Source organism: Mus caroli, chromosome 18, assembly GCF_900094665.2.
Source record: "Mus caroli chromosome 18, CAROLI_EIJ_v1.1, whole genome shotgun sequence".
Lineage (NCBI taxonomy): Eukaryota > Metazoa > Chordata > Mammalia > Rodentia > Muridae > Mus > Mus caroli.
Window position 1 is genome coordinate 29,759,112 of NC_034587.1, and position 16,038 is coordinate 29,775,149.

Consider the following 16,038-nt stretch of genomic DNA (forward strand, 5'->3'; position numbering starts at 1 on the left):
GGAGGAGATCAAAATATATTTTAGAATTAAATGAGCATGAAAATAGAACATGCCCTAAAACTATGGGACACAGTGAAGGCAGGTTCTAAGAGGCAGGTTTATAGCATGACGTTTATAGCAGACACACACACACACACACACACACACACACACATATGAGAGAGACCCCATATTAACATCTTAAAAATACACCTGAAAGATCTAGAACAAAAAGAAGAACTTATCCTCTCAATGGATTAAATGGCAAGAAATAATCAAACTCAGGGATAAAGATCAATAAAATGGAAACAAATAAAATCAATATGAAGAATCAATGAAATGAGTTGGTTCTTCGAGAGCATCAATAAGATTGATAGATGCTTATTTAAATTAACTAAAAGGTGGAGAGAGAAGACTGACAAATTAGAGATGAGAAGGGAGCATAACAACAGACACCAAAGAAATCCAGACAGTGACTCATAAGGACAAACTTCAAGTATCTGTACCCCATCAAACTGAAAAACCTAAAGGAAATGAATAAACTCCTTGATATATATGACCCACTGAAGTTAAATGAAGACCAGATAAGCAATTTAAATAGACTCATCAGCCCCAGTGAAAGAGAAGTTGTAATTAAAATAGTCCCAATGAAAAAGAAGCCCAGGAAGCCGGGCGTGGTGGCGCACGCCTTTAATCCCAGCACTCGGGAGGCAGAGGCAGGCGGATTTCTGAGTTCGAGGCCAGCCCTGTCTACAAAAAACCAAAAAAAGAAAAAAAAAAAAAAAAAAAAAAAAAAAAAAAGAAAAAGAAGCCCAGGGCAAGAATGGACTCAGCATAGAATTCTATCAGACCTCCAAAGAAGAATTAACATCAGTATACCTCAAACCATTCATTCCACAATGTAGAAACAGAAGGAGCATTCCCTAATTCTTCTTATGAGATCACAATTATCCTGATACCTAAGCCAAAGACTCAATAAAGAAAAAGAAAATTACCAACAAATTTCTCTTATGAACCATGGGCCCAGGGGGATAAATCCATCACTACTAGTCTAGTAAAAGAATGTAGCAATAAAATGAGGCCTAATGACATTCTGTAATAGTCATAGGTCAGTTGCTTTGCTCAGCCATCATCAGAGATGGGAGCTAACACAGAGACCCACAGCTGAACAGTGTGCAGAGAGGGAGAGACTCTGGAGCACTCAGCCCTCAATGGGAAGTCTCCATCAACCTCTCTCTCAGGGCTCAGGGATCTTTTGGGAACAGGAGGCAGAGAGATTGTAAGAGCCAGAGGTGATGGAGGACTCTACCAAAATAGAGATCTTAGACACCACAAGTCTGATGCACAGAGGAACCCCTCAGTACTGTGGCAGCATGCAAAGGCCTTGCACAGGTTTAAGCCAGAAGGGGTCTCAGTGCTGAGAAGGAGAGCTGGCCAGGGGCTCCCACTCCCAACAAGAAGCTCTCTGCAATTGGTATCCATTTGCAAAGGAGAAGTTCCTTTTCTCCAATGGCGTCTCACTGGGAATACTAACTATACTTCAGGGCAGGCTCCATGCCCAGCCGTAGGTGGCCAACAGAAAGCAAACTCAGTGGTCCTTTTGTCCCATATTGTTTTGTTTGGATTTTTAATTTTTTGTCTTATTGGTCTTTGATTGTATATTTCGATTACTGATTTGTGTGTATGCATATGTATTTCTTGGCTTTATTTGTTTGTTTTTGAAAGGCAGAAAAAGAATGTGTGAAATTGAGTGGGTAGGAAGGTGGGAGGTTCTGGGAGGAGTTGGAAGAGGGAAAAAGACTGATTATAATATACTGTATTATATTGTTTTCCAATTTTAAAAAAGGCAGCCCCTTAAAAAAAACAAAACAGAACAAAACACAAAACCAAATCAGAACAAAAGAGGATAGGTCTGTTTGGTGCCCAAGTTAGAAGTTAAAATCTTCAGTTGGTTTTGCTCATTGCTTTGGGCTCAGTGTGAGCCAGCCTGTCATTTCTGGGATGTGCACACGGTTGGAGAAGTTCCTTCTCTTATAGCAGACAGGAAGCGAATGAGAGAAGGAGAAGGGGATGGAGCCCCAGGAGTCTCTTCAAGGGCCTGTCCTCAATGACTTAACTCACTCCCATGTCCTTCCATATCCCAGTGGCACCAAGTCTTGTAACCAGGTCTTTACTGTATCGGCCTTTGGCAGATAGTTGGAGAAATGCTTATCCAAGTTAATATGTACAAGGGAGGGTGTGTGCATCACTATGGAATACTACTCAGTTTTATACAAGAAATGGCACCGCCCAAGTAAGTCACTTGTAAGAACTGACCTATTCTCTTGATAATGGCACCCATTTTTCCACCTGTGATGAAAAAGCCCTCTTGGCCTGGTTACCTTCCATTTGGTCTTCTGCCCACACTGTGTTGTTAGTCCTCATGATCTTCGGGCCTCAGTCTTTCCTGACTGCGCACCCTTGTTCCGGCCCCTGGCTTCTCAAACTGATGATGCCCCTTCTCTCTGTGCGGCAGGTCCTGCAGAAACTGGGGAAGGCGGACGAGACGAAGGACGAGCAGTTTGAGCAGTGTGTCCAGAACTTCAATAAGCAGCTGGTGAGTGTTTATGGAGGTGTAACAGCGTTTGCCAGGTAGGAGATGGTGAGGACCATCTTTGTGGAGTAGGAAAGCTCAGAGGAGGGAATGGTGTGGGTCGGCGAGGTTGTGGAGGACCCTTTCATAGATCAAGCAGCAAATCTCAGAGATGTAGGGCCAATTATTCAAGGCCATCCAGCTTTGGAAGTAGATCCAGATCCAACTTGTCTGACTTTAAAGCCCGGAAACACTCTTAGGGCATCCTTACCAGGATACATCCTAGGCTTAATTATGTAGACAGTGTGGAGGAAACAGTTAGATACAAGGAAGGACGTTTCCGAAGGGAAAACCCTGAACATCCCAAATGCAAATGACCTTCACCATCCCCTGGTTGAGGGTTGGTGAAAGGCAAGGCAGCTGAGGGAGGCTGAGCTAGCTAGGCCATAGCCTATGGCTTCTTCAGGATAGACCCCTGAGAATCTGAGGCCACAAAGAAAGGGGCAGGGAGTGGGAGGTGAGGTTAGAGCTCTGCTAGAAGTAGGATGGGGTAGGACCAGGCTGTAAGACTCCAGCTTCATGCTACTCCTAGTCTATGATGGGCCTTGGATAGCATTGAAGGTGCCCATGGAAGCCTCTGTAGCTGGTCTGGAACCCAGGGGAAGGGTCTCATTAGCTTGGGCCTAGGATCTGGGAGTGACAGCATGCTCGGAGAAAGCTGGAGCATGCTGAGGAGGCCAAAGAGGATGCTGGGAGACGGTTGGTGAGCAGCGGGGGAGAATGGGGAAGCATGTCAGGAGAGTGCTTAAGGACATGGCACCTGGCCTGCCAGAGATAGCAGCAGTGGGAGCCACTGTGGCTACTTGTCCCTCGGCCAGTAATGGGAGGTGGGTATGTCCCCTGACAGGGGGCATCTTCTGCCTTAGCTTCTTTGTCTGCCAAATGGAAGCTTGAACAAACTAGGAGGCCTCAGCCTCCGAGTCTGTCTCTCGTGAGGCAAGGCATGTCCCCACCTTAGCTGTTTTCTTCAGGCTGTGGGCAGCTTTGAGGCCCCTTTGGAGGCTGCTATTACCTATGTACACACTGTGGGCCATGTGCAGCCTTGTCTGCCTTACAGGCTTGTTCTACCACACAGTTTATGTAGTGCTTGGGATGGTGTTGTGTTTGATAGCAAACACTACCAACCGAGCTAAACTAAACCCTCAGCTTTTGGTATTTTCTTTATTGTCAGAGGAAGCCCTGTGGTGAGGAGCAGTTAAAGCCACATGGCTAGTTTAGCGGGGCGTGGAGATTGAAGTTTGGACTCTGGGCTGTTTCACTTCCTCTATGTTCACGCAGCCCTGAGTGGATGCTGAGAGCTTGGAGTGGGACTGCTCATGTCCCTTTAAGGCAGGCTGGGCTGGTAGGGGGAGGACAGGAAAGCACAGAGACAGGAGCTGAGGTTCATGTGGCCTGGGCCAGCAGAGTGGCACTTCCTATTCTTCCCATAGTGTTTACAGGCGTGGCTCTGGGCCTGGAGGGCGCCTGCTGGGATGTCTAAGTTCTCGTATTCCAGAACAGGGAATTGAACCACCAGCACACGGATAGTGATAGAAACAGAGAACTCTTCTAAGTGAGGGGTAGTTTTGTGATTGCTGTTTTGGGGTGTCCTTTGCATCACTTGGAGGTTATACAGGTTTGGAGCAGCCTGGTGTATATGAGGGATGACTTGGCAAAGGGCTGGGGGTGGGGTGTGGAAAGGGTATGGGGGCTGTTCTCTATGTTTGAGGGAAAGAATCCAGGAGCTGTAGTGAGCAGGGTCCTCTGCCAGCCTACAGAGCTGAGATCAGAGCAGGCTATTGGAAGCCCCACTTTCTCCTGTGGCTCTGGATGGAGTCTTCAGCGTAGTGAACCCAACTCTGTTAGTATAAGGCTGACAATGTATTCAGTCTCAGGGCAGTAGATCTCTGACTCCTTCTGTGTCCTCTGGAGGTGGCAGAGGTGACCTGCTGTTACTTACCCTCAGGTGACCCAGGTGGATGGCTCTCTTCTGGCCCAGTTGGTGCCAGTCACAGGTAGCACATTCACCCTTGACTTCTGCCTTGTCCTGAGTGACCGCAATGGGCAGAGCTGGTAGGCTCTGAGGTACTTGGCAGTTGAGATTCAGGTTTACCTTCCAAATATGCTTGGTTTGTTCACACAAAGATTCTTTACAATTCTATACAGAGATTATGGTAGTCTCATTTAAACAGACCAAGGGGTGAACTGTTGGGCAGAATATGCAGGCTTCTACTGGGATTTCTCTCCAGGGAGGGCATTTTAGAGCAGGTTTAACCCATGGGCGTTAGGTCCTTCAGCTGTGTCAGATTGGGAGGGTGGTGCTGTTGGAAGTTCCAGATTGTCTCTGAGAGCCATGATCAGCGCTGATGGGTGCAGCAAAGGTGTAGGAAACTGGAGCCAGAGTCACACGGTGGCCAAGCTTAAAGTCCCCTTGCCTGTTGGGATCAGTGCAGAGGCTTAAGTTGCCGTCTCAGGAGCACAGCAGTACAATCCTGGGGCCACCTCCAAAATTTCAGCTTTTCCATATTGTTTCAGTGGGTGTGAGATCTGGGCCATCCGGGCTCTCAGCTTAGGGCTGTTTCATTAACATAGAGGCGCTGCCTTAGGCTTGGCTCATATCATAGTTGACTTGTGGTTGGCTCCTTAACTGACAGTGCAGATGTGGATGCTTAGAGCCAGCCATCAGACTGAGCTCAGGGACCCCGTGGGAGAACTGGCAGAAGGACTGGAGGAGTGGAGGGGGATTGCAACCCCATAGGAAGAACAACATTAGCTGGCCAGACCACCCAGTGCTCCCAGAGACTAGACCACCAACCAAGGAGTGTACAGGGAGGGATCCATGGCTCCAGATACATAGGTAGCAGAGGATGGCCTTGCCTGACAGCAACGGGAGGGGAGGGAGGCCCTTGGTCCTGTGGGGTTTGATGCCCCAGTGTAGAGGGATGCTGGAGCAGTGGGGCAGGAGAGGGTGGGTGGGTAGGGGAGCACCCTCATGGAAGCAAAGGGGAGGGGAGAGAGGATGGATGTGGGATGGGGGGGTTGTGGAGGGGTAACCGGGAAGTAGGATATCCTTTGAGATGTAAATGAATGGAATGATTAATAAAAAAGATCTTGTAGGGATTACTTTATTCAGAGTTACGCAAGATAGTTTCAAGTGTGTCCTAATATGTATCCTAGGGAGACTATGTGCTTTCAGCCTCCAGTACTGCATACCCCATTCAACCCTCTAGAAACTATCATGGGATTCCAGGTTGGTTGAGCTCTTACTTATAGGGCTGCTCTAGACTGCTGGGTCCTAAGGCTCACTGAGGTGTGAAAGCCCTACTCTTGGCTACTTAGAGTAAAATCCTGTCCCTGGCACTGAATGGCTAGCAGCGAGAGTTGGAGCTGAAGTCAACTGTCCCTAGAACCACTAGGAGCTGGGAGTCCGAGTCTGCAGGCTTAGGGTGGACCTGAGTAGAGGAATGCCTAACAGGGGTGTGTGGAGGCTGGCTGGACTTGGCCTCCTCTGGCTCTGTGTTAGACCCTTACTAACACTCATGGGCCCAGCTGAGCAATGGCCTAGAACATTTTCTCTAGCTGGACTCTAATGGCACTGGAACGCAGGAACTTCTAGAGAGTTACTGCCCAGCTATCCTATTTAGGTACCAAGGAAGGCCGTTCTGGGTAGTCCCTTGCTCACAGCTCAGTGTCTGGGAGGCACAAGGAGCCTTGGTACAGCCTGTAGCTGTTGAGTAAATGCATAGCCCAAGGGGAGACTCTTGCTTTGGTACAGGGTAGGCACATGCTTTGGAAGAGATAGGAAGGGGGCTGAAGGTATGGCTGGGGTGAGGGATGCTTAACAGAAAGAGAAGCTGGGTCTGGAAGGTTCTATGGCACTGCGTAATGGAACAGCATCACCTCAAGAGCACACTTTAACCCTCATCCCTAACAGTGAAGGATTTAAGGTGTTAAAGTGGGGACACTTGGAGTACCAGGATTCTAACTGTCCAGTGCCGCAAGCCTCACATCCTGTCTTGGAACACTTCTAGGTCAGGCTTTTGTTTCCTCATTTAATTTGTTCCCAGTGAGCCTTGAACTTGGGTCTTCAGAATTATATCTGGCCAGGGCTACATGCCAGGTGGTCAGCCTCCCTTATCTGCATGATGCTCATCTGCGGATCTAACTAACTGCAGAGTGAAGATGTTCCTAGAAACAACAACAACAAACAAGATTATATAAACAAAAGCAATGCAGTGTGCTGTTCACGTGCCATTTGCATTATGAATAATGTATAGATAGGTGGCGTACACTACACAGGAGGACACATGCGGATTCTTTGGCATTTCATATAACGGGCTTGTGCATCTGTGGGTGTGGGTGTCTGACAGGGCTCCAGGATGGGCCTCCAGTGTTTCTCAAAGCACAGCTATTCTCTAGGGGGACGGAGAGAGTTTTAGAGAGAGATTTTGATCCTTTCACCCTCTCTGGTTTATTTTGCGTGTTTTTCTTAAACCACTGGGGCTAGTGTCCTCGGCTGTGAAGCAGAGTGCAGACGACAAAACTTGGATTCCACCCAAGTCAAGCGTAGTGAACTAGTGAGTTTGTTGGAGCGCACACGGGTGAGTCAAAGGCAGCTGTGTACTGAGAAGCCCACCCAGCATGGGTAATGACTCACCAAAGCTGAACCCCTAGCATTTCCTGATTTGCAGGCAGTGTGGCTGGCTGGAGCATCTCCCCCCCGCCCCCCAGCAATTGTTACTGTTTATATAACCTTGGGGAGGGAGCTTATAGTTCTGCACAGTTCAGGAGCTTCTCCAGAGACACTGTTAGCAGTTACCCAACTAGCCCGAGCCCTCCCTCTGCTTGGAGGTGTTCCCTGAATCTCCCAGGCTTTGTATGATGCTCAGTATGTTGCTGATCTCACAGCATCTTTGTCAAGTGGTGGTAGTAATGGTAAGAAGATGGTACACAGGGCTGTGGGCACCAGGGAGACATGCAGGTCCCAGACGAGGAAGAGGGATAGGCAGTAGAGGTAAGAGCATGCTGGGTTGGGCCAGGAAAGCGGCCAGTCCCTGAATGGCCTTCCTGGAGGTGGACCAGTATGGGCAGAGATCATCTTCAGGCTGGAGTGCTGCACCCTCTAGGTCTCCTGTGCCATACATATCTCCATCCCTCTCCTCCAGAGTGGGAGGGGCCAAAACAGACCAGCCTCAGCTGCATAACCCTTCCCAGTATGAAACCCACCTCCTGACTTCACAGCTCTGGGGCCTGGTGTCTCATCTGAGCTGTTCCCAAGCACTTGTGGTACTCCAAGCAGGGTCATTACTTGTTTTGTATTCTTGAGGCTCAGGGAAGTATACTGACTTGCTTATTGCATGACCCTCAAACTTGTTTGTTCCTTCCTTCTGCTTCGCACTTTGGATAGTCTGAGGACTCTCTCCTGTTGTAACCCGCCCTGTACCCTGGTCTCAGCATTCCTGGTCCATTTCTATATCATAGGGACGTGAGGTTTAGCCCATGGTACCATCCTCTCTGCTGCCTCTGGGGTTCTGCTACTCTGCTAGCTCAGAAAGCCTCTAGTCGGCCAACTCCTCTACAGCCTTTCCCACTATCTCTCTCACCTGGGCTGGAGGCCCCTGGAGTTCTTGGCAGTATCTCTATACTTCTGTTCTCCGCTAACTCTGGGCTTTTCTTCTTCTTGGAGTCTGCCACCTTCTATCCATCAGCACCATAGTCCCCGTGAAGACTCACAGGAGCACTGTGTCCTTACTTTGGCACTGTGAGAGTCTCTGTTCCTAGGTGCTACCTAAAATTGCAGAACAAGGTGCCTGATGGGCCTTGAACCCACCTGGACATGCTTCTGTGCTCATTTGTCACATGTTCACTGTCATCCGAGATCGGAACTGCTGTGTTTGTGTACTCTATATGGTATCACATACATACATACATACATACATACATACATACATACAATGTGGCATCACTGTGCAGGGGTCTGTCTTCTAGCCATTCTAACACTACTGAGCGGTGGCTGACAAGTGAGGCTGTGGGGCTCCCAATGAAGAGAGTAACAATGACAGGAACAATGGCCAGAGGGCCACAGCTGCTAACTCTCTGAGGTCCCACCTTGTAGGGAAAACACAGGTTGGTGGCTGTTGGCAAGAGTGAAGACTGGTTTGTCATGCAATCGGTAGTAGGAAGGGGAGGGTTGGTGACCAATGTCCCCAGGACCTGACCTTGTTCTTCGCTTTTCTGGCAGACAGAGGGTACCCGGCTGCAGAAGGATCTTCGGACCTATCTGGCTTCTGTTAAAGGTAGGGTACGTCTCTCTGTAAGGATTTGGGGGCTGTCAAGCTGAGGTGGGCCAAGGTGTGGGTCAGCTGGGCCACATCTGTGGTGGCAATGGCTGGGTGGGGGATGGCACGTGGAGCTCATGCACCTCTCCCTACCCCACAGCGATGCACGAAGCCTCCAAGAAGCTGAGTGAGTGTCTCCAGGAGGTGTATGAGCCGGAGTGGCCTGGCAGGGATGAAGCAAACAAGATTGCAGAGGTAAGCATGGGTGGCTGCCCTTGATTCTTCCCCCAGGGCCCTTTTGGCTTCAGCTCCTGTCCCTGCAATGTCTCACCTTCTGATGCAAGCTACACTGATTCTCTGGCACTCATACACAATGTAGACCGAGCCAAGTTGCCTTTCTCTTCTGCAGTCCGTGCTTCTGGTACTTGTCACACTGACCTTTGAGAAAGTCATACAGTCTCCCTTGCAGACCCTAATAGTCTTTACTGTATCCATACCTCGCTGTCATCCCAGGGACACCACGACCTCAGGAAACCAAGGCACTGAGAGTCCATAGAGCTTTGAAGTGGTGGGCTCTGTGATGAGAGCTGTGGACAGTGTGGCTTAGCTCTACAAATGCTCCTGCTCCTGTGTTTCAGAACAATGACCTACTCTGGATGGACTACCACCAGAAGCTGGTGGACCAGGCTCTGCTGACCATGGACACCTACCTAGGCCAGTTCCCTGATATCAAGGTAAGAAACCTCTGGGCCCATTGTCTTGCTTGGGCTTGGAGCTTGTGGAAGGAGCTGGAGTCTGGGAGAAGCCTACAATGTAGGGCTGGCTCAGGTAGGAGGTGACTGCCCTGTGGTCAGGTATGTGCTTAGCCTGGCAGTTTGTCTCTTCAGGACTGGTCTATCTGTGACCAGCCACTAGCTGGCTATATCTCCTAGAGGAGATATAGGGCATTGATAATACCCCAAAGAAATAATTTTACCCAAGTATACTCATAGTTTCTTGGGGGTTATGCCTACCCTAGCTTGAGTGACAACTTACAAAGCTGCATCCCTGGTGCCCCTGCCCAGCTTTTGGGCAGTGTGGCAAGTGAGAGCATTTCCTTTCCAGTAATAGTTACTACCAACACAACCTCAGGCAGAGGCATAGGTGTGAGGTGTGTAAGCACATATAAGCCCAAGGTCCCCTCATGTGTGCTGTGTGTTTGGTAGGGTGTGTGTTGTCCGTTAACTGTGTGGGTTATGTTTATATTATCCAATGTTCAGAAACCCGGCTGCTTCTGTTGGAACTGAATCTGTGCTTGAAGCCTTGTATACTAAGGTTTCTACTCATGTCTCTGGGCCCCTAGGTGCTGTGTCCATGGATGTTCAGGAGCCTAGGGTGCTTAGGAGGGGCTATCTCACTTACAGGCAGTGCAGATATATAAAGTCACTAAGTGTGGTTCAGTAATCTGGGGCCTGGGTGAGGAAGAGGTTCAGCTCAGATGGTCCTGGCTAGATCGTCTGATAGGTGAATCCCTGTTGCCAGGGAAGTAGGTGATACAGAAAGGGGTGAACTTCCTGCCTCCAGAAGGCTCTGTGGCCAGATTGGAGTCTGGACCCAGATATGCTACTTCAGGCTTGCTGTGTTCCTTTCTCTGGGCCCAGCCTGGGGATCTTGGCCCCAGGCCCCACTGATCCCTCCTCCTCTCCGCTCTCTAGTCGCGCATTGCCAAGCGGGGGCGGAAGCTGGTGGACTATGACAGTGCCCGGCACCACTATGAGTCTCTTCAAACTGCCAAAAAGAAGGATGAAGCCAAAATTGCCAAGGTAAGGGTGGGCTGCGACAGGGTCAGGGAATCCAAGAGAGGTTAGTTCCAAGGTTCCCAGCTGTGGGTGGGGATGGTGCTGAGCCCAGGGCCAGATAGAAGACCCTGTGATGGGTGCCTAGGCAGGCGGGTGGGGACTGTTGCTGGCCTCTTTCTACCCTTTTGCCCTGCTCTGAGGCAGTCTTCCAGAATGAGAATAGACCCAGCTTGGGTTTCCCTGGTGTGGCACTATCTTGCTCAATGCACTGAGCGGAATTCTGTCATGGGATCCGATGTGACTCTGTCTTGCTGGAACAAGCCCGTGGGCTGGTCACATAGTCCTGTGGCGGCGTATGGGTGGGTGGCGGAGCCCTATGTGCTAAACACCTCTATCCTGCTTACTTTTCTCATAGCTGTTGTGCAGTTCGACACCCCCTCGCCACACCCACTTGGGTGGGAGTCCCCTTATTTTCTCAGCCTTGGGGGTTGGGGAGGGGAGAGGCCACACCTGCTGCAGGCCTGCCTCCAGATGGGGGCTGGCTTGTCTGTCTCTGCATGGGAGTGTGGGCTTGGTGTTTAATTATCTATGTCTCTGTTTTTTTTTTCTCCCACCTCCCTCCTGTCTCTCCATTCTCCTTTGCCTTGACCTCTCCTTCCCTCCCCCCTCCTTTCCCCCAGCCTGTCTCGCTGCTTGAGAAAGCCGCCCCCCAGTGGTGCCAAGGCAAACTACAGGCTCATCTTGTAGCTCAAACTAACCTGCTCCGAAATCAGGTGATACTGGCTTCTAACCTTGCACGTGCTGGCGCCTTCCGGTCTATTGTCCTCTCCTGGGTGTCCATCTGCCTGGCCTCCACAAGTTTCTCTGGGATAAGGGAGGGCTCATCTTCTTCCTGGGGTTTGGAGGCAGGCAGGGCCAGTGTCTGAACTGAAGGCGTGTGTCACGGGGAGGGGTTCGGTGGGTCTTTTAGATTCCTTTGAGACTCCTATTTTAGAGGAGACACCTGACCAAGTGTCTAGAAGTTGTGGCTGATCCGGGCACCTACCCAGGTCTGTGCACTTTTCAGATGACTGGCATCCTGTACCAGGAACACCTTTGAGCATTCCTGTGTCTCTGGGGGCTCCTGCCCTGTTCCTCAAGCTGTTTGGAAACTCCAACGTTATTTCGAAGAAACCTATCTGCTCCCAATGGCACTCTTACTCCCAGGATCCCAGAGCTGGCTGCAGCTGAGTCAACCTGGGGTAGTTAACCTGGCCCTTGGTCTGGGCTTCATCAAAATGGTCCTTGCTACAGAGGACTCAGAGCCTGGCCACTGTAGGAGACTCCAGGAAGCCTCTGTATCGTGGCCAGGATGCTAAGACCAATCAGGGAGACCTGGGTCCGGGAAGGTCATCCTTTGGAGATTACACGAAGGGCAAAGGTTGAAAAGGACTTTCTACTAATCATTGGGTTATACCACCACCTTGCCAGGGGATCCTACAGTCATCTTGGTGTCCTGAACCTGGAACTGGCTAAAGTCTGGCTGGGGTCTGCTAGAGATGAGGCAGGTAGATCAAGAGAAACGGGCCACATTTTTGTTTGTTTGTTCGTTTGATTTTTCTTCCAACCTTGCTTGAGACTCAGGAAACCCTTTGTAGAGGGGACGAGGCAGGTAGCCAAGACTTGACCCAGGAAGAGGTCGGATTTCTCCTGGACAGTGCCCCATTTTTCTGGGGCCACCTCCCGATTGATTTCATCTTCTCCAACCGCACGGATCAAATATGCAGGATGGAGAAGGAGGAGATCCGACCTGACAGGGCTAGCTGCCTAATTTCTGTAATGAACCACTGCTTAATTTCTTGAAAACCAAGGCTTGGGGCTAACTTTGGAGGCACTGAGGTTAGGATTAAGGTGATTGGTTTTTCAGAGCCTGTGGGTGTGGATTTACAGTTCTGGAAACGTCCACTGAGCCTTGGGAGGTAGAGCAGGAGAACTATGAGGACGGATGCATGGTGGGAGGGGCTAGAGCTGGAGCCCCGTTTGCATTTTGCATTTGGGCGTTCCTTTCCCTTCAAAGTGGAGTACTTTGAATGAATTGGAGCGGCCCCTGGGACACTTTAGGCCCTGGGACAGGGTCTGCCTGATGCTTTAGGGCCTCTTAGGTCACCGTGAGGGAGCAGCAGGGGAGGCTGAGCCACAGGGTCACCTTTCAGATACTGGGCCAATTCACCTTTCCCATGGGACACCTCCCTCTAGTCCCTCCCCTCCTAATGCCTAACTGGAAAACTAGAGCAAGTTTACAGCTGCCCTTGTCATGAGTAGGCACCAGTAGCAAGCTGTGAACTTCAACTTGGGACCCTAATCCACCCTGAAAGAAGACTTGACTTTAAGGGACAGTGTATCCTCTGCTGGCTGTGCTTGTAGACCTGACTGGCTTTCCTATGGCCCTGGCTGGTCCTGGGAGCTCTGCAGACTTGCTCCAGCCTGTTATGTTTGCCTGCAAGACAGGTCCAGACTCTCCAGTCAGCTCTTTTTCTTAGACTGGAGAGTGGTGTGGGGGCTGGGAGGTCTGTTTTATCCACAGCTCTCCCCTGCCCTGTCACTTCTGAGTGCTTCCTAAGGTGTGGTATTTGTGGTGTGGTGTACATAGTTGTCTTCCAAGCACTTCCTAAAAGGCAGGGATATGAGGCCCGCATCAAAAGACACAGGCCCTGACTTCGGGGAATTTAAAGTGGACATGCCCTTGTTCTATGCTGTGTTGCTGGGACCCTGGACCTATCTGTGCTGAGAGGCTCATAGCTTTGATCTGACCTGTCCAAAAGGAATCATTTGTCTTTAGGTCACCCTCCCAATTCACCTTTAACTGTGTGCGGGTGAATGTGTGAGTGTGTGTGTGTGTGTGTGTGTGTGCACGCGCGCGTGTTCTCTGACCACAGGAGTTGGTCCTCGGATACTGTCTTAGTTAGGATTTCTATTGCTTTGATGAAACAGCAGGTTGGAGAGAAAGGGTTTATTTGGCTTTACACTTCCATATTGCTATCCATCGTTGGAGAAAGCCAGAACAGGAGCTCAAACAGGGCAGGAACCTGATGGCGGGAGCTGACAGATGCCGTGAGGGGGTGCTGCTTACTGGCTTGCTCTTCACAGTTTGCTCAGCTTGCTTTCTTATAGAATCCAGGATAGCCAGCCCAGGGACAAAACCACTCACAATGAGCTGAGCCCTTCCCTATCAATCGCTAATAAGAAAATGCCTAGTGGGCTTGCCTACAGCTCGAGCTCTTAGAGGACTTTTCTCAGCTGAGGTTCCCTCCCTCCAGATAACTCTAGTTCGTGTGTCAGTTTGACATAAAACTATCCAGGGCAGGTACTGTTGACCTTTATTATTGTATTGTTGATGCTATTATTATTTAGTGTGTGGGGCATGCATATGTGGAGGTCAGTTTAGAATCAAATTAAAACACAGAAGAATCCAACAAAAGCGTTTAAGGGTAAGGCTGGGAAGACATGGGCAGGAAGCACCTTTAACCTAACTCCGCATGTGGAAGGACTTCTGTTTGACCCCCAGGGCCCACTTTAGATTTAAAGTTCAAATGCAAAGTTTTGTGGAGCCATTTTTTCTTCTACCTTTACATTGGCCTCAGGGATTGAATTCAGGTTGTCAGGCTCCCGTAGCAAGTGCTTTTTCTTGTTGAGTTTCTGTACCACATGAGACAGGCTTCCTCACTGGCCCAAGACTTACCAAATGGGCTGGGCTGATTGGCTGGGGGGTGGGGATGGGGAGGGAATTCATCTGACTCTTTGCTGGACAACACATACCACCAGGTCCTGCTGTGTATGTGTGTGTGTGTGTGTGTGTTTGTGTGTGTCTGTGTGCATGTCTGTTTGTCTGTCTGTCTGTCTGTCTATGTGTATGCCACCTTTGGAAGGGTACCCTCAGAGGCTAGAAGAGGGTGTCAGGTCACCTGAAACTGGAATTAAAAGGGGCTGTGACCTTCCTGATGTGGGTGCTAGAACTGAATCTGGTCCTTTGATGAGCAGGAAGCACCCTTTAACCTAACTACTAAGCCATCTCTTTGACCCCAGACCCCAAATTTAAAGTGGGGTTCTGGGGGGGATCAAACGGAAGTCCTTGTACATAGAGCTGTTTTCCCAGCCTCACCTTTAAAGGGTTTTGCTTGTTATTGATTTTTATTTTATTTTGTGTGTGTGTGTGTGTTCCCCCATTTTAAAATTAGACTAAAAAGGCTGCTTAGGAGCCCATGTGTTGCCTGATGTATATGATGGTCAGATGTCACAGAGCTCTCTTATCCCATCCAAGGCTCCAGCTTAGGGTGCACTAGGGCTGGGTGCTTGGTGGACTGGTCCTGGTGTACCTTAAGCTGGGTGAAGTGGCCAGCTTGGCCTGGGAGAGAAATAAAAAGGTGTGCTTCTGTCAAGTGGTGTTCTGGCCGGCTGTGGTCCCAACGTCAGCCTTAGAACGGGAGGCTGCTGGCCTCACATTTTCCCTGAGCTTGATGCCCCAGGGAGCCTGGGTTGTGAGTCAGAACTGAATATGAGCCAACCCTGCCTGTGTAACTCAGATCTGCTTGGTGCTGGGGTCTAGTGCCACCTCTTGGTAGAGTAAGAGATGTAGGAAGAGCCATGGCCACTGAGCAGGGGCATCTCAGGCCACTTGGGTCCTCTCAGCCTCATCTTAGAGGTGCTGACCCACTGCCTCTGGTCCTCGGTTGGGACAGATCATAGGAGAGGGATGTGTGGGGGAAAAAAAAACTTTCCCATGAAAGTAATGAGAAACTGGACACCTAAGTGAAGCAGGCTCTGGCCCCAAGAGAGCAAGCAGGAGCTCCAGGAAGGGCCATAGAAAGCAGTAGCCAGTAGCTGAATCTCAGGGCTGACACTTGGCACAAGGGAGCTGATGTGGGGATAGGAAGGGTTTGCCTGAGTCTGGGGCCTGCCTCTGCACTCCAGCTCTCTAGGTTGTTTGTTTTCAAGCTCCTCTCCCCCACTGTGTGTGTCTCTGTGTGTTTAGGTTAAGAGTCAAGCTCTGGTATTGTCCCTAGGAAGCTGTCCGAATTAATATTTTGAGACAGGATCTCTCTTTGGGACCTGAGGCACATTGGTTTAGTTTGGCAGGCTACCCAGTGAGCTCTGGGGATCTTCCTGTGCACATCTCCCCAGAACTGGGATTTCTAGGGTGTTCCACCACATCTGGCTTCTCACGTGGGTCGCTGGGGAGCAAACTCAGGTCCTCCTGCTCATCCTGAAAGCACTTTATCAACCGAACCATCTCCCCAGCCTTCTTACTGGCCATCTCGACAAACCCTCTCTTTGTAATGGCAGCTCAACCTTCTCATTCTCAGAGTGTCCCCTAGGGCTCTAATGGGAAGTTCTGGGGTGGGTATCCACATTCAGT

General features: G+C 50.0%; 1 protein-coding gene across 9 annotated transcripts in view; it reads left to right on the forward strand.

The window, feature by feature from the left end:
- Nucleotides 1–16,038, forward strand: part of Bin1 (bridging integrator 1) — a 58,799-nt gene that overhangs the window by 26,647 nt on the left and 16,114 nt on the right. For 5 of the 9 annotated variants that reach the window (XM_021150348.2, XM_029472070.1, XM_029472071.1 and 2 more), the window contains exons 2-7: nt 2,495–2,575; nt 8,832–8,886; nt 9,029–9,123; nt 9,507–9,602; nt 10,563–10,670; nt 11,327–11,419. In XM_021150348.2, the coding sequence (XP_021006007.1) occupies nt 2,495–2,575; nt 8,832–8,886; nt 9,029–9,123; nt 9,507–9,602; nt 10,563–10,670; nt 11,327–11,419 (528 nt within the window). The remainder of the gene's footprint in view (nt 1–2,494; nt 2,576–8,831; nt 8,887–9,028; nt 9,124–9,506; nt 9,603–10,562; nt 10,671–11,326; nt 11,420–16,038) is intronic. The other 4 variants (XM_021150349.2, XM_029472069.1, XM_021150350.2 and 1 more) reach the window with 1 other exon arrangement.